At 41.3% G+C, this 18,794-nt stretch overlaps 1 protein-coding gene across 3 annotated transcripts in view; it reads right to left on the bottom strand.

Annotated features, from left to right (window-relative positions):
* Window positions 1–413: 413 nt before the first annotated feature.
* LOC109074859 (dynamin-3-like) overlaps window positions 414–18,794 on the bottom strand; it is a 31,372-nt gene continuing 12,991 nt past the window's right edge. For 2 of the 3 annotated variants that reach the window (XM_042768623.1, XM_042768612.1), the window contains exons 14-22: window positions 18,224–18,275; window positions 17,918–17,926; window positions 14,493–14,606; window positions 11,848–11,957; window positions 11,357–11,468; window positions 11,087–11,251; window positions 9,126–9,364; window positions 5,844–6,017; window positions 414–2,162 (exon numbers count right to left, since the gene is read on the bottom strand). In XM_042768623.1, the coding sequence (XP_042624557.1) occupies window positions 2,120–2,162; window positions 5,844–6,017; window positions 9,126–9,364; window positions 11,087–11,251; window positions 11,357–11,468; window positions 11,848–11,957; window positions 14,493–14,606; window positions 17,918–17,926; window positions 18,224–18,275 (1,018 nt within the window). In that variant the 3' untranslated portion in view covers window positions 414–2,119. The remainder of the gene's footprint in view (window positions 2,163–5,843; window positions 6,018–9,125; window positions 9,365–11,086; window positions 11,252–11,356; window positions 11,469–11,847; window positions 11,958–14,492; window positions 14,607–17,917; window positions 17,927–18,223; window positions 18,276–18,794) is intronic. The other variant, XM_042768634.1, reaches the window with a different exon arrangement.

The following is an 18,794-nucleotide window of genomic DNA, read 5'->3' on the forward strand; positions in this document are numbered from 1 at the left end:
AGTGGACTTTGAGCTTTGTAACTTTGCAGACCTTTTTTTATTCTCAAACAGCAACATTACAGACTAACTAAAGTTGAAAAAGCATAATAGGACCCCTTTAATTCATAATTTTCTCATCAACCTTACCAGAGTTTTGTTTAAGCAAATTACATAAACTGTCAATCTGTAACCTCTTGACTTAGTCCTATCTAAAAGGAATGCTTAGAAAAATGTTAATTTTGTAGTTGAACCTCTGAAGAACAGACACGTGTCAGGAGTTTCATTTCAGATCAGTCTATTCTCAAATCAAAATGTTATGAGCGACTGAAATTAGCAGAACAGCTTCTTTGTTAAAAACATGAAACCGACAACTGGGCTTTTAAAAGAGCGTTTATATCACCATCCACATGAAGCATACAGGAATTAAACACTGCAAATTCTCACTTGATTTTATTTTCCATAGTCGATTTTATTTCATACATATAGAGGTACAGTACATCAAGCCATAATGAAACACAGAAAGAGTGAGACGCTCCTGTTATTTCCTGCTGCGAAACTCTCAAATCTAGACTCGTCCCACATTTAAAACTATGCAACTGTCTGCTGGAAGAGAGATTCTGAGAACACATTTCTGAAGAGTAAATAAACAGCTAAAGCACATTTTCCAGCATTTCGTTTCAATAACATCATATGAATGTATTATTATAATGTGTAACTGCTGTATCAACCTCAGATCTGATCTAAAACAAACGCCAATCTCATCAGCTCACTGACAAAGTAAAAGTTTCTAAAATACTTCATTTGTGCATAGCTATAGTCTGAGTGACTAACATAAAGAACACAAACATCGCTGTCTGATGAGCAGAAGTCAGAGAGAGATGTTTCTGAAGAGTCGGACCATCATGATGCTCTAGCTGCAGGTTTCTATGCTGCGCTCATGAGAAATCCTGCTCCATTCAGTCTCTGTCCCTGCTCTCTAGCTCCTGTGTGTTTAGTTTCATCCCTTCACAGGGCAGTTTAAATGTCATAGACTATTAAATTAAATACTGCATGACACACCATTACATCCATTTGAACAGCCTCTGATTCACAAACATCCATATATTCATGTGTTTAATAATGAACGTTAAAATACATCAGCGTTTCCCAACAGTCCCTGCATACTTGTCTTACATTCCTTATGAAGTCCTTTTTAAGAATGCTATAATATTATTTTCAAAAGAAGAGTTTGTCTTGTAATTACTTAACATGAGTACAGTAGCAAATGAACATCATCAATGCTTAAACATCACTAATCCAATGAACAGACGAGAGAGACGACACAAAACTACTGTTAGATTTATTGCAAAGTAATGGGATGATGTTCTGGATAATTGTGTTGTATTTATCTGAAACACATACAGTACATATAGTTGATTTTCTACACAGCAGAACAGGTGTATACTGTAGTTCCAGGGACTTGGATTAAACATCATCGGCTAAAATGGCAAGCAGGTGGCGCTATTCGAGAAGATGAATACATTTCATATTCTGGTGCTTGTATGAGTGTTAGCCGACAATGAGGACTACAGATGTAACAACAAAACGGATGTTCACAACTAAGAGAAATAAAGTTCTCTGAGCATTTTTAATGACAAACAACATTAAGAAATAAAAACATTAATAATTTAAATGTTAAAACACAAATATTACATAACCTTAAACTATTTTACACGATTATCTTTTAATTTAGCCACAAACACACACACACACACACTTCCCAGCTTGCAATAAGATATATCGCTCACACACTAAGGTATAATGTGACACAAGTATGTGGACACGCATATCAACAGCCTAAAATAAACAAGCATGCATCGCTAGAAACATCACTGCTGTGCTGCACGCTTTAAGGAAGGGGAAGCACAGCACTGCCACGAACGATTCACCACGGCGGGGTTAGGGTGAAGACTAGAAGAGGATAGACTCGATGAGACTCTGAACCAGACTGAACCACAGGCACTGACAGACGACACACAGCGAGCCGCACACGTGACGGGGAAGCATCACTGGGACATGCAGGGATTCAGAGCTTCAGTACGGGACAGACGCAGAGAATGGCTCTGGAAAAACGGGTTCCAGCAGAAAGGGAAACGGCCTCTTAAGGGGGAACCTGTCTGGTCGGGGAAGGTGGAGGACGACGGCTGTGTTAGAAGAAGAAGAAGAAGAAGACAGTGGTGCATGACAGCAGAAGCGTTGAGGAAGGCATAGGATGGTGGGACAAGAGACAAAAAAGACAGAATTAGTATCTGTAAGCAGTGTAGCATTATAAGACAGACCTTATTTGCTGACATGTTAATATATGTATATATATATATATGCAGAGGCGTACCGCACATCTTAAAGCTTTGACCGTTTTTTTCTTTAAAAATATCTGGGCCGGGTTTCCTAATAACGATTGATCTTAGCTCTTAAGAGCGTTTTCTACGAGTCATTTTACGATTGTTCGTTATTGTTTCCAAAAATGCACTTAACACAATCACACGTAGCTGTGCTTTAAGTGCTACTTAGGAGTCGCTGTCCGTTTGTCAAGTGCTGAAATGTCCCCTTATAGAATGGTTCGTAATTGTAGTAGCCTACTACAGGCACGTTTATTGAAATGTAAACCTAATGCGGCGTTCTAGACAACTTGGAAATAATAACTATAATACAAAATTATTATAATACAATATTATTATATTATAATTTACATAATAATATACTTTATACAAATATATACATATATCATAGTACTACAGTATATAATATAGAGACGTTATTTCCGGGTCCAATACATTGCTTGTTTTCGTGGATGTCAGCAAGTCATTGACATACCCCCCCCCCCCACCCCCCCACTCCAAGTCTTTGACGCATATTTCCTACATATTTTTTTTTATTAGTTTCATTTTTCAGTCATTTAATTTAGATGTGTATTTCTATTTTTTCTGCCCTTTTTAATTAGTTAATATACACTCACCTAAAGGATTATTAGGAACACCATACTAATACTGTGTTTGACCTCCTTTCGCCTTCAGAACTGCCTTAATTCTACGTGGCATTGATTCAACAAGGTGCTGAAAGGACTCTTTAGAAATGTTGGCCCATATTGACAGGATAGCATCTTGCAGTTGATGGAGATTTGTGGGATGCACATCCAAGGCACGAAGCTCCCGTTCCACCACATCCCAAAGATGCTCTATTGGGTTGAGATCTGGTGACTGTCTGGGCCATTTTTAGTACAGTGAACTCATTGTCATGTTCAAGAAACCAATTTGAAATGATTCGAGCTTTGTGACATGGTGCATTATCCTGCTGGAAGTAGCCATCAGAGGATGGGTACATGGTGGTCTTAAAGGGATGGACATGGTCAGAAACAATGCTCAGGTAGGCCGTGGCATTTAAACGATGCCCAATTGGCACTAAGGGGCCTAAAGTGTGCCAAGAAAAACATCCCCACACCATTACACCACCACCACCAGCCTGCACAGTGGTAAATAAGGCATGATGGATCCATGTTCTCATTCTGTTTACACCAAATTCTGACTCTACCATCTGAATGTCTCAACAGAAATCGAGACTCATCAGACCAGGCAACATTTTTTCCAGTCTTCAAATGTCCAATTTTGGTGAGCTAGTGCAAATTTTAGCCTCTTTTTCCTATTTGTAGTGGAGATGAGTGTTACCTGGTGGGGTCTTCTGCTGTTGTAGCCCATCCGGCTCAAGGTTGTGTGTGTTTGTGGCTTTACAAATGCTTTGCTGCATACCTCGGTTGTAACGAGTGGTTATTTCAGTCAAAGTTGCTCTTCTATCAGCTTGAATAAGTCGGCCCATTCTCCTCTGACCTCTAGAATCAACAAGGCATTTTCGCCCACAGGACTGCTGCATACTGGATGTTTTTCCCCTTTTCACACCATTCTTTGTAAACCCTAGAAATGGTTGTGTGTGAAAATCCCAGTAACTGAGCAGATTGTGAAATACTCAGACCGGCCCGTCTGGCACCAACAACCATGCCACGCTCAAATTGCTTAAATCACCTTTCTTTCCCATTCTGACATTCAGTTTGGAGTTCAGGAGATTGTCTTGACCAGGACCACACCCCAAATGCATTGAAGCAACTGCCATGTGATTGGTTGATTAGATAATTGCATTAATGAGAAATTGAACAGGTGTTCCTAATAATCCTTTAGGTGAGTGTATGTATATATATTCATTTCCAAAAAAAAGCAAAAAAAAAAAAAAAACCAACAAAAAACGAGTAATAAAGTGTACAATAAAGTACAATCAAATCCTTATATTATACACATTGCACTTGAATAAACTTAAAGGTGTAATCTGGTGATTGTCCTGCAGGTGACCGCATAAATCTGTCTTATGCACTTACGATGCACTTAGGGCTTTACGATTACTCCAGAGCACTCGTAATATAAGATGATTTTCAAGTACTACTTAAGTTACGATGCTTTTGGGAAACAGACCGTAATATTAAGATCAGTCGTACAATCGTTTTTACGAACTTCTTAGGCTTTCAAAGCTTTTGGGAAACTCAGCTCTGAAAATCTAGAAAAGATGATGCTGGCTATGACTAAGCGCAATTTAGGCTATGAAATCAAGACTCTCTTCATGATGCTCTTTTTTTCTCAATGCTTTACTTTATTATTATTGTTATTATAATTATTTGCAAAGACAAATTAAAAAAATTACGCTTAACATTTTTTCTACTCAAACCGGTATCAGAACGGTAATAATACAGAAAAAAGCATGAACAGAAACCAGTAAAATACCGATTCTGCTCGGAGTGAACCGATTTTTTTTCTCTCTCTCGTTTTTAAGCCCTGCTTAAAGCATACGGAGCCCCGCACATTCGTGAGCACTAATATTCTCATTTTACTAAATTGTGTGCACGATATTACTAAATCTTGGCCAGAATTTAGTTAATCAAATCAACGAACGAATTATTATATCGTGCGCACAATTTACTTAAAAGGAGGAAGGGAACAAGTTAGTAAGTTGTGTGCACGATTTAGGAAAATGAGGGAACAAATTATATTGTGCACACGCTTTACTATTTTTTTTCCTGCATGTCAAATGTGGAGCTCCGTACATGAGCCACTTTAAGCGTAAAAATATCCACTTCGATTAAGGTGTGGTTGTTTTAGAACTGGGGCTGCGGGGGTGTCCCGTACGCCACTGTATATATGGTCATATGAATGCTGCTCTAGTACTGGAATTGCAATTTAGTGCTCTTGTGAAAACTGGTAGTACTAGTGTAGTGCACGATTGTAGAGCGTTTAACAAAGGTATGAAAACAGGGACGAGAGTAAAGTATGCAAACGCTAGTGTAAGCAAGTATGTACTGCACTCTCAGCATTGCCTCGAGGTTTGCTATAGCGAGCATTAGTGTAAAACCTCTTCTTCTCCATCAGCTCAACCAATGCTGAGCAAGATTGTTGCAAGAAACTTCCTTTAGTATCGAGCTTTGTTTATGCCACAGTTGGACTCCATTCTACAATATGTGCACTTATATGTACTAAAGAAAGTAATGTAATATAAGGTAAATACATGGGTTAAGGTTAGGTTGAGGGGTTCAGGGTTAGTGCCTAGTTATTACCCAGTTATTTAAATTACTATAACAAGAACATAGTATATGCATGCAGAACAAAACCGTAAATTTAAGTCTTACTACAACAAGTATATGCAAATGAACTGCACACTTGCAATGCACTGGACAAGCATTCGAGCATGTGTTTGTGTACCTGCGAGGAATATTTTAATGCGACTAGAAATGCATGTAGTAAGTAAAGAGATCAGAGGTGTGAGAGAAAGGCGTTCAGAAGGAAACATCTTACCTGGGAATGCTGGGAGGCGCTCGGTTGGGCCGGCTGGGAACCTGTGGGCTGTCAGCGCTGGTATTCAAGGGCCCTAACGGTCCGGGCCGAGACGGAGGCGGAGGAGCACCTCTACCAGCAGGTCTCTGTCCCGCAGACATCCTGCGCGGAGCCGTGGGGCTCGGAGGAGGAGACCTGCAGAAACCAACAGAGACGCTCACAGCGAAGAGGGAGAGAGAGCCCTACAGTGGTAGAAAACTACACAGCACTGTCCTGTCAGAACTCCTGAGAGAACTGCTCTCTACTAGCTTTCTGTCACAGAACATTCTGACTCCGCTTCACGGAGACCCACGGCCCATCACTGAAACTAATAAAGCTCTAACTCATCTAACCAGACCTGTCCGCTGCCTTCAGCATGCTAATCTCTGAGCACAGGAACAGCTCTTCACTGGCAAGAACAGAGGACTTAAAACTTGAGTTTTCTTTCATTACTTCTCTGCGGCACGTTCTGTTCCTCGGATGAGACGGTCAAATCGCTGGTCACTTCAGTGCATCGAAAGGTGGATGCAGTGGCATGTCAGAGAAAGTGTGTGGAGAGAAGCTGGTGAGCACTGTAAAGCTCGAGGAGCGTTCAGAGGTAGTAGATCTTCACCAGAAGCATTCATTCTGTAGCTCTTGCCAGGTTTCCCACCAGAACGGAGTAGGTACAAGTACTTAAGTACTCAGTACAAGACTCTAAAAAGCACCGTCCTTCAGGCGAGCTCTCACAGGGTCACGCAGGGTATCTAAAGGATTTTTAAGCTCAAATTTAAGACCCGCATAAATAAAATGAATACCATATTAACACGGTAGGGCTAAACTGCAAAATGACTGTAAAAAGCATGATTTACAGTTCAAATAGAGGTTTACACAAAAACAAAAAAGTTTTATAAAATGATAAACTTCAACATTTCGGTCTTTGAACAGTTTTTAAGAAAATCGAGTCAAAAGTTAAACAATTATTATCAATCATTATATTAATGAAATAACATATAAAAATATATTTTACGGTCTTAAGATTTTTATAATGCATCCTCTTCCTGTCAATCCACCAGTATATATTTACAGCTCTGCGTGTTTGCTGCGTAAAAACACGGGTGGATTTTCACATTGTTCTGAACAAAAACAGCAGACGGGATTATTGGAAATGCACATTCATTCTCTGCCAGCAGGTGGCGCTGTCTGATCTGCAGAAATACAGCAGTTTCCCCGGTTTTTATTCAAAGAAATCATAACCTTTTTAAGCTTTAATCGTCACATTAAGCCGTATCACAATTCTCGTCTTTCCATCCCGAAATTTAAGATATCCTGAAATCATTATTAAGACTTTCGTGTACCATTTAAGACTTTTTATGGCCTTAAATTTGACCTGCGGAAACCCTGTAATAAAAATTCCAGGTTGTCTCATGAAAGAGCAGGCATTCTGTTTCCATCATGGATCCTCCTCATCATCTGACAGCTGCTGTGCTGTGGCTGATCTAGGGCTCTATCGGTCGAGGAGATTATCCCTCACTCCAGGTAACGTGCTTTGAATGTGTGAAAAGCTCTATATAAATGTAACTAAAAATGTTAGTTTCATAAGGTGAAAAAGGACTCCTGAGATGAGGAGAAGCTGGAGAGGAAGAGCCTTAATTATAAATACCTAAATTACGACCTATGCTCTCAATGTCAAATGCAGAAATGTTAATCCATGTTTTATGCGTTTATGACCTCAAGGTTAGATTATTGTAATGCTCTATTGGGTGGTTGTTCTGCACGCTTAATAAACAAACTCCAGTTAGTCCAAAATGCAGTAGCTAGAGTTCTAGCGTACTAGAACCAGGAAGTATGATCATATTAGCCCGGTCCTGTCAACACTGCACTGGCTCCCTATCAAACATCGTATAGATTTTAAAATCTTGCTTTTTACTTATAAAGCCCTGAATGGTTTAGCACCTCAGTATTTGAACGAGCTCTTGTTACATTATAATCCTCCACATCCGCTGCGTTCTCAAAACTCTGGCAATTTGATAATACCTAGAATATCAAAGTCAACTGCGGGCGGCAGATCCTTCTCCTATTTAGCGCCCAAACTCTGGAATAACCTACCTAACATTGTTCGGGAGGCAGACACACTCTTGCAGTTTAAATCTAGATTAAAGACCCATCTCTTTAACCTGGCTTACACATAACAACATAATACGCTTCTAATATCCAAATCCATTAAAGGATTTTTAGGCTGCATTAATTAGGTAAACCGGAACCGGGAACACTTCCTATAACACCCGATGTACTTGCTACATCATTAGAAGAATGGCATCTACGCTAATATTAGTCTGTTTCTCTCTTATAAGCGAGGTCACCGTAGCCACCAGATCCAGTACGTATCCCACCCAGATGGATGGATAAGCACCCAGATGGTGGATAGAAAGGACCTCTACAGCCCTGAAAGACAGCGGAGACCAGGACTAGAGCCCCAGAGACAGATCCCCTGTAAAGACCTTGTCTCAGACGACCACCGGGACAAGACCACAGGAAACAGATTATTCTTCTGCACAATCTGACTTTGCTGCAGCCTGGAATTGAACTGCTGGTTTCGTCTGGCCAGAGGAGAACTGGCCCCCGACTGAGCCTGGTTTCTCCCAAGGTTTTTTCTCCATTCTGTCACCGATGGAGTTTTGCTTCCTCTGGTTTGCTTAGTTGGGGACACTTCATTTCCAGTGATATCGTCGACTTGATTGCACAGATTACTATTTAAACTGAACTGAGCTGGATGATAACGTCACTGAATTCAATGATGAACTGCCTTTAACAGAAAATTGAGTGTTTACTTTTGTCATTTTGCATTATTGACAGACTATTTTCCTATTTAATACTGTAAAGCTGCTTTGACACAATCTGTATTGTTAAAAGCACTATATTAATAAAGGTGACTTGACTTGACTTAATCAGCTTCAGTCTGTAGTCAACCGCCCAGAGTTTGGCATTTTGGTAGGAATTGTATACTTTTTGAGGTCAAGCGACTCGACCACATTAACCTCCAGAGGCAGGGTGTGCCGCTCCACAGCAGCTGAAGTACACAAGCGAATGCGGTGTTTGTTGGTCAAATAAGAAAGTGCTTTAACAGAACAGCAGCACAACCTCCTCACTTCACACAAGCTCCCATTGAGTCTTTCAAGGATGAGGCAACCAATAAATGATGCCAGATCAGAGCTCACTGGCGCATGATCTGCAGCTCTGGATCTTCCTGTGCTTTACTCAGATCAGACAGAGAAGAGCCGTTACCTGCGAGAGCCGCCCGCGCCCGCATGCAGCCAGGAGTTATCCACCGGCGGAGGCAGCGGTGTGGAGATGGTGGTGGTGGAGATGTCTCCGATGATGGCCAGCGCTTCTTTCAGAGCGTGGTGTGTGCGCAGAACCTCCTCTCTCCGCTGCACCTGCTCCTGAGACTCGTCCATCAGTGCGTTCTGATCCCCAGCAGAGTACAGCTGCGCCAGGAGCTCCGCGTTAATGAAGTCTTTCACTTCGGAAGAGGAGTGATGCTAATTAGTCAGATTATCATGACAACACACTCACTCGTGTCTTTCCTCTACTGTACTTCTGCTGTGGCCTCAAAAATATCTGGAGACTTGAGCCACAATTAAAGATGTAAGCATGTCTTTACAGGATTCAACGACATGCACGGCGTTTATTTTCAAGTCACAAACACACCCTTTAAAACATTTACAAGTGAACTTTGTTAGGTTTTATGAATATAAAATAGTCAACCAGACACTTTCTTTTTGCCAGATGTTGTGTTTGGTGCTAGTTAATGCTCTGAAGTACACCTGAGTGACCCTGAGGAGATCTGACCTCATTCATCCAGAGACCAGCTGCTAAGAAATGAGTGCGTCAGAGAAGAACAGCTCCAGCTCAGATTACATCTGGTTTGACACTTTATATCTAATGCAATGAAATTCAGACATTTTTAAGTGTGACTTTAATGACCAAACACTTTTTGGGGACGCTGTATTTATATATATATATACACTAGTGCTGTCAAAATTAGCATGTTAATGCATGTGATTTTGACATGCTGTCAGGCCATATGGCAGTAAACATGATTTTTCCGTTATACCGCGATCGCTCGCACAAAAACATTATTTAGTGTTAGATAATGTTATTAAATTTCTGTATATTTCCTACTGGCTGAAGGGCACAGCTAAATATGACATTTATTATAATGGTTTTATGTGAAGATTGTTATTTTTGAAGTTATTTTTTAATGGACAGCTCTGAATTATTCTGTAATGTTGAATGGCTATAGTCAATAGTTAAATATTAGGAAAAGAAAATCTATTTCACATCAGTAGTATTATCAGTGATACTCGCCTTCAGTCATAAAAAGACACCATTAAACAAATAATAAAAATATAATGTCTTTATGTGGTTTCTACATTAATTTGAAGATTGAATGTAAAATTATTGCAATATAAAAGTATATTTAAAAATGTTAATGTCAGGTGGGATCAATCGCGATTATTTTCAGAAAAAAATGTGATTAATTAGTTGTTGTTTTTTAATCGACCGACAGCACTAATAATAATGTCAGTAAGTCTTCGCTCAGAATTTTTTTTTTATTTTGCGTATCTAACTCAAATATATTTTGTTATTTGTAGTCTGAACAGCAAAATGTTTTGATTTGTACATATTTATCCTGATATGAACCACATCTACATGGTATTTGAAAATCAATCGAAATGCAAATGCTTTTTAGTTATCCACCTTTTTCTTCAGCGTAGAAGTAAGCCTATGGGTGAGACTTCCGGTTCATTAGCCGCTATCGGTAAATAACAGGAATTACAACATGCAGTAAACGGAAAAAAGGTTTGCACTACAAACCAGTGTGTTCATAATTAAGATAATGCATTAAAATAATATAAGACACACCAACTTTCAATATCAAGCAGCAAAACAAACTGTTTTGTTCAGCCAAAAATAGCTGGACACAGATGAGACCGGAAGCCAGACCCACAGAATTTACAAATGGGCCCATTTTTACAACAAGAAAAAGGTGGATAGTCATGTAGACGGAATGGGATTTTGTGACTTGTATGACACTGTACAAGCTGCAGTAACATCATGAATTCACTCGTTTATGTTCACATGTCACAGTGTTTCAGACAGACGCATGCATGAATGTTAAAGCACAGCAATCACGAGTCAAATCCTCATCTGTCCTCACAGTCACAGAGCATCCTGCTTACGTTATTGATCATCAGGTGCATGATGGTCTTGGGCATGAGGTCACGGATGCATTTGTTGACGATGGCCATGTAGGAGTCCACCAGGTTCCTGATGGTCTCCACCTTCCTCTCCAGCTGAGGGTCCATGGAGAAGTTCTCCGCCGGACCTGAACTCTCGCTCTCCACCTGAGTCCAGGGAGAGAACCAGAAACGATGATGGTTCAGGAATCTGATGTCAGTGGGATGTGAATGTACGTCTGTTACACAGAGAGATATGCAGCAGACACTCACCGCGGCCCTCTCGGGATAAACGCCGGCGCGCAGCAGCGACGCTCTCCAGCTCTCCACCTCCTCCAGAGTGTCACACGCCAGCTCCAGGAAACGGTTGTCCTTGAACACGTTCCTGAGAGAAAGCCAGCCGTCACTCAGAAGAAAAGCACTGAACGCTCTCACCTGTGTGTGAAGAACCTGCTCCAGTCTGACCGCATCAGAAATCATCTCTGAAACCAGGAGCGGAAATGAAGACTGACCTCACACCACTAATAACCAAGAAAGTGATTCCACGACATTGTTCCTCGGTGTTGATGTGGACATTTCTACCCTCATAGAACTGGAATGATTATTAATACTTTAGCGTAAAATGAACGGGTCTTAAGAGTTTCTTATATCCTCTGTTCCTGATGGTGTACTCTCTGAGAACTGATGACATGGAATCAGATCATTTAAAACAGCTCTGACAATTCTATTGAAAACAAAAAGAAAGTGAGAAGTGATTTATTTACCGCTGCTCCGTGTTGAAGATGGCAAACATGTGCTTGCTGGACATGAAGCTTTTCTCCACATCTCTGACCTTCAGATTGTCCAGGGGCAGCATGTACTTCTTCTCTTTCTCCTGTGGGTGCCAGACAAAGCCATGGATCAGCAGTAGAACTAGAAACGAATTACCTCAACCCCTTAATAAAGATGTCATCATGTTCTTTTCATGATAAAAAAAGACTCCTAATGCAGCACCTTCAAGGAATGATATATATACACTGCTAATCTGAGAGAGAAATGGACAAAGGAGAGTTCGATAAACATGTAAAGATAAAGAAATGAAGGAGGAGAATGAAGAGAGACGAGTGCATGTGGAAGTCTTTAGAAATGTGAGGAGAACACAAGTTTAGAAGCGCTTGACTGTTAATGCTTACACTTCACCTCAAAATCAAAAGAAGAAAATATGAAATTACACGTTCATAAAGCTCATTCTAATCATCTTGACAGTATGAATAACATTATTTAATAAAAACCTAAACAATACAGAAATGAAAATATACAACAAAAAATGAAAATATGAATGTATGGAATCTTTTCTTTTGTGTGTAAATATGTAGTATGTTCACATTACAGTAATGACATTTTTGCAGTTTTCTCTATTTTCAAATGAGACAGAACCTCCTGCAGCCCAGAGGACCACCACACATCTGGCTCCTGGAGTGCTGTGAAAGAGCGTCAGGATCCTCATGAAGACAAGAGTGCTGTGAAAGAGCGTCAGGATCCTCATGAAGACAAGCGTCTCGCGCTCCGTCTGCCCAGTGTCCAGACTACCTGTCCACGCCCTCACTAGTGTACAGTAGTCTGCACACTGGTTAGACTGGGTGAGGATAAGCCACCGCAGCGTCCCGGGGAACCGGAGGATGTTTTTCAGTCTTTTCTCCTCGTCTTTGATTTAAGATGCTTTGGCTTCAGTGCTAGTGAAGAGGACGATCATACATGAACACCACACCCTGGACGAGGACACTTCATCTGAAATGCTCAAGAAACGCAGCCGGCACCGAGCTTTTAGCTTCGCCGCACACCAATGTTCATACGAGCTCTGACTGGAATGCTGCGACTTAGAGCTCAACAAACGTTTCATCCAGTTTTCTGTTCAGGTGCTAAACCTCCTGAACAAATCGACTTCAGTGACCAGAGCCATGAAACAACTCAACAATATACACAGCCTAATTAAACAAATGCAGCAAACTTCAGTATTAAAGGTGCCATAGAATGCAAAAATCACTTTTATAAGGTGTTTGTACACAGTTGTGTGGCAGCAGTGTGTGAAAACAACCAGCCTGTAATGGTAAAACCCCCCCACTCATTATTTTATAATCCCAATAAATCATAATCAGTCTCTCCACACTAGCAGTTCCAGATTTCTCACTACTATGATGTTATACTCTGGGAGTGTCCCGCCCATTTGTGACGCTCTCTGCCCTATTAGCATATACACAGCCCTGAGCCTTGCAGGCACAATGTCAGCACCAAAGAGCCATTAAAAGTGTCATGTTTGGATGCACCAGCAAACATAGGAGTCTCCAGACCGCTGAGGACACGGTGGTTACATTCATTTTCGAAGGAAATGTCCCGTAAAAAAAACAGAAAAGTCCTATACGTTTGTGCTAACATTTTACGCCGGACTGCCTCACAGACGAGGAGTTGTGCAAAGATTGCTTCTGAAAGATGGATCGATACCAACGCTTCGTTCACAAACGTCCAGACTCCAGACAAAGTATCACGCCTCATATTTTGTTTTCCGAAAGAGCTTCTTGGCTCTCTGTAAGGCTAATGTTGCTAAAGCTAAGGCATTGTCTCTGCCTGTTTTCACTAATGCTGCCTTCACGTGCTTCCAGAATGATCGTGAATAAGAATGTGTGATAGATAAAAATTGCATTTGGAAGCAATGTGAGGATCAGTAACACGGTCACCACCAGTTAAACCAGAACACCGGTATGTGCCCGCGAGCATGAGCTCTTGAAGCTCCGCCCTCTTCTGAGAAAGGAGGCAGGAGCAGCAGCTCATTTTCATTTAAAGGGGACAAACACAAAAAACATACCCTATAAGTGGCAATTTCAACAAGCTATAAAAAATTATCTGTGGTGTATTTTGAGATAAAACTTCACATACAGACTCTGAGGACATCAGAGAACAATTTAAAATATGTATCAATGCATTCTATGGCACCTTTAAAGTCACAATAATAAAAGCAGAAGAGAGAGAGAGAGTTTGCATTTGTTTAGAGAAATCTGTCATGACATTAGAAGAATGACAAAGACAAGTCAGTACATCTGAACACCGAATCATCTGTCGTGAACCACTGATTTATTTATTTCAGACACACTTTCATTCCTGCAGGGCTCATGCTGCTGGTGTCTGATATCAGTCTGTGTTTCTGTTCAGTTTTCAGTGACGGGGTGACGTGAGGATTTAGGTTGTCATGTGCTGATGGTTTAAGGCTGCCAGCTAAAGAGCCAATGATTCTGACAGCTGCTGCGGAGCACGTGAAGGGTTATTAACATTTTTAAATGAAGTCATCAATCCCTCTCATTCTTCTTACAGAGATGCATTTCAGCATCACACTGACTCCTGATGGATAAAAGCATCCCATAATGCCAGAGGAGCTCACCTCGTCATCTTTGAACCAGGACAGGCTCTCGGCGGTCAGCACGAACCAGTACTCCTTCGCTCCTCCCTTCATGATGCTGATGTTATTGATGGTCAGCCAGCCCTTTCGGATCACCTGACAGATCAAGTGAGACGCGTCACACACAAACACACACTCAGCACAGCAGGGATCAGTGCAGGAGACACACGAATGTGAGTGATGTGAGAAATCAACAGAGAGACACGTAACGGTGACTGAGAGCGCTTCACACAATCCACTGAAGGACTGATATCCGAAATCAGCATGCTATTTAAACTTTCATTAAACAAGTTTGCCTTCATATTTTTACTCCCCGTCATCAAACATCACGTCACTTCTCTAGCTGTACAGCATGAACACAGTGCACTATATAGGGTGAGACACAGCACACTGAATGAATGATTTAATGACTCAAACTCAGTGTAAAACCCCTCCACTAACACGATCAGTGCATCTGTTAAATCAGTGCCTTTAGACGAGCTCACAACCAGCTGCTGCACAACACATTCAAACATTAGTGATAAAATGTTCATTAAACTCTTCTAATCCTGACAGAACAATCATATGTAACATTAATAATGACGAAGCGGCGCTGTGGTTGGATGAAAAGCTCTCTAAGCATTCCGAAAGCAGTATCAGCCAATCAGCATCCAGGATTACAACTGTCTGTATTATCGTTATCATTACTGAATGTTTATTTATTGTTGCAAGAAATGTATAATATGGTAGAAAGTATTCACTCCCCTTCATTTGTTTCACATTTCGTTATGTAAACTTCAAGCATTCCGAAAGTATTCACTCCCCTTCATTTGTTTCACATTTCGTTATGTAAACTGCCTCAAATGACTTTTTCTCATCCATCTCCACTCGGTAACACACAACGACAAAAGAAATAAGAGATCTGTGATGAATTTGTAAATCTATAAAAAGAAAGAAACTGAATCCTCACACTGCAGAAGTGTTGAGTAACTCAGCAGCGAGCTGAAGTCTGCCTGGGTTTGACGTCTCAGGCTCTGCTCATCTGTGTTTGGGGGGTTCTGCTATTCTCTCATGCTCTATAGGGACTGATGGGTGTTTTCAGGCTGATGGGTCACCTCTGTTTCTCCCTCGATCGCTCAGTTTGGTCGGGTGATCAGCTCTAGGAAGAGTTCTGCTTGTTCCAAACCCCTTGCATTATGATTAACAGATGCTATGGGCTCTTTTGTAGTTTTCTTCAGATCTGTGCTTTAACTCAATCCTGTCTTCCTTTGACCCTAACGCTTGATTTTGTCAGCTGTCAGTCCTCATGTGAGTCGTTCCAAATCATGTCCAATCAATCAAATTTGCCACACATTTACTCTAATCAAAGAGTAGAAAAACCTCAAAGATGAAGCAGAGGAATGGGTTCACCGGAACTAAACCTCACGTGTCATAGCACAGGGTCTGAATACTTATGACAACGTGATATTTCAGTTCTCTTTTAATACACTTTGCTTCATCATGTGTTATAGAGTGTAGTTGCAGGAAAGGCTGCAAGAAAACAAAATGTGAAAAATGAAAAGTTTGAATCCTTTCTGAGTGTGTGAGAAAGATTTAAAGGGATAGTTCACCCAAAACTGAAAATGACCCCATGATTTACTCACCCCTAAAGCCATCCTAATCATATATATATATAAAAAAAAAACCTGGCTCTTCCCAACTTTATAATGGCAGTGAATGGGTGTTGAGATTTTGAAGCCCAATAAAGTGCATCCATCCATCATAAAGTGCCTCACACACCCAACCATCATAAAGTGGCTCAGCTGAATAAAGGTCGCCTTGCAGCGATCAATTTTGTGTAAGAAACATCCATATTTAATAGCAAAAGAAAACCAGTATCCTCTGCTAACTGTTGTACGCATGTTCGTTCCGGCAGATATCCGGTGATAATATGCTATTCTCGCGAGAACCGACGTTTGTTTACAGGAGCAAAGTTTCCTTACTTTAGCAAAAGAAAACCAGTCTCCTCTTGGATTATATCGAAATCCTCCCACATTTCTCTTTACAGATCCTTGTTTTGTGCTTCTAATTCATGACCGGTGTTTTGTTTTGCTCTCTGCTGTGCTTCCTCGGAGCTTACACTACGCCTGCGTCATCCGCCAGAATGAACGCGTGTACGACAGTAAGCGGAAGCTAGAGATTACGGTTTATAAAGTCTTAAATATGGATGTGTTTCTTACACAAACACATCGCTTCACTACAGGAGGCCTTTATTCACCCCCTGGAACCGTGTGAGGCACTTTTTATGATGGATGGATGCGCTCTCAAAAAATCTCAACACCCATTCACTGCCATTGGAAGAGCCAGGATATTTTTTTTATATAAGTCTGCTTGGATTTGTCTGAAAGAAGAAAGTCATACACGCCTAGGATGGCTTGAGGGTGAGTAAATTATGGGATGATTTTTATTTTTGGCTGAACTATCCCTTTAAAGTCACAGAGATCTGAAAACTGTCCTCTGGTTCATGCAGTGAACTGAACTACATCTACTGCTCCATCACCTCAGTGCATTTAGTTACACACATCAACCTGACGTCTTACAATTATTCCAGAGGCTGGAGGAGACAAGGCCTGAAGAGACACACACACACACACACACACACACACACACAATTTTATGCTCAAGATCTCCTTAATTAAAGCCAATCCTTCTCTCATCAGTGCACCATGACACTAACTTCACCACACTACGCTGAAAGTATAAAAAGGACAAGTAACGACTGCTTGTGTTTTACTGAGAATGTTTAATGAATAATTAAACATGCAGACCTGAGCCATATATACAGCAAACTGAGGCTGAAACCTGTCAGACGAGCTTCTGCAGCCAATAAAATAACCCTGACAGATCACTCGGGATCAATCTGCTGCACAGCAAACACGCTCCTAATACCAAACTAAATGTCTGTCCTGTATGCTTCTGAGAATGCCATTCTTAACTCACTGTGATGTAAGCAATACTTGCAGCAGGCCAATGAATTATTGAAAAATAATGCAAAACCAAGGTGTTAGGGGCCATTCACACAGAATGTTTTTCCATTGCGCTCATCTTTTGCAGCGTCTCGCACATGAGTGCCACATTTTTAAGATGACGTGTCAAGTATTTCCACTTTCACACACAGTGTCGCTCGTCAAAAAATGGGCCAATCAGAAGACCCCGGAGGCGGGGCAATCAGCGTAAGCTTTTGTTTACAGTAACAAGTTGACAATCCTTTGAGTTTTGAACTGCAACATTTCCACTTTGGGTGTGCAGTATTTTTCAATAATTCGGTGCTAATGTTGAATAGAAGAGTTTCTATCCGTCATCAGTGTCTATTGAGACAGAGACAATCTGACACTGATGAGACAGGAAGACTGGAGAGAGACAGGGACGCGGATATGAGAGGCTCTTACCTGGAGCTCCTGAGCCAAACACAACAGCACATCATGCAGGAGCCGCTCGCGCACACGGGAGGATAGTGAAGAGAACATGACACGCGTGTTTGAGAACAGAAACACAACTCAACATGTCCATAAACACATGGACATCCTGACAAACACAAGAACTACTGAGTAATAAAGTGAGGCCAGTAAAAGCAGAGCAGAAAGTAAGTCAAAGCCATGTAAAATGAAAAAAATAAATAAACAGCATTGATGTCTGGAGTGCCATAAACATAGATGGCCTTCACAAACACCAACACACATACAGGACACACCGACCTGATTCCCAGCAGAACTCTTCTTATTCGCCTGGCTACTCCTCTGCTGAGCGCTGAGAGACAGAGACAGAGAGAGAGGGTGTGTGTGTGTGTGTGTGTGTGTGTGTGTGAGAGAGAGAGAGAGGAGAGCGTGAGAGAGAGAGGAGAGAGTGAGAGAGAGAGAGAGAGAGAGAGTGTGTGTGTGTAGAGAGAGAGAGAGACAGAGAGAGAGAGAGAGACAGAGAGAGAGAGAGAGAGAGAGTGAGAGAGAGAGAGAGCGAGAGTGAGAGTGTGTGTGTGTGAGAGTGTGAGAGAGAGAGAGATGTGTGAGTGAGAGAGAGAGAGGCGAGGCGTGGGTGTGTGAGAGAGAGAGAGAGAGTGTGTGCTGTGTTGTGTGTTGTGTGTTGTGTGTGTGAGAGAGAGAGAGAGAGCTGAGAGAGAGAGAGTGAGATAGAGAGAGGTGGTGAGTGTTGTGTGTAGAGAGAGAGAGAGAGAGAGCGAGTGTGTGAGAGTGTGTGAGAGAGAAGAGAGAGAGTGTGTGTGGGATGTGTGAGAGAGAGTAGAGAGAGAGAGTGTGTGTGTGAGAGAGAGAG

This window comes from Cyprinus carpio, chromosome A2 (assembly GCF_018340385.1).
Source record: "Cyprinus carpio isolate SPL01 chromosome A2, ASM1834038v1, whole genome shotgun sequence".
Classification (NCBI taxonomy): Eukaryota; Metazoa; Chordata; class Actinopteri; order Cypriniformes; family Cyprinidae; genus Cyprinus; species Cyprinus carpio.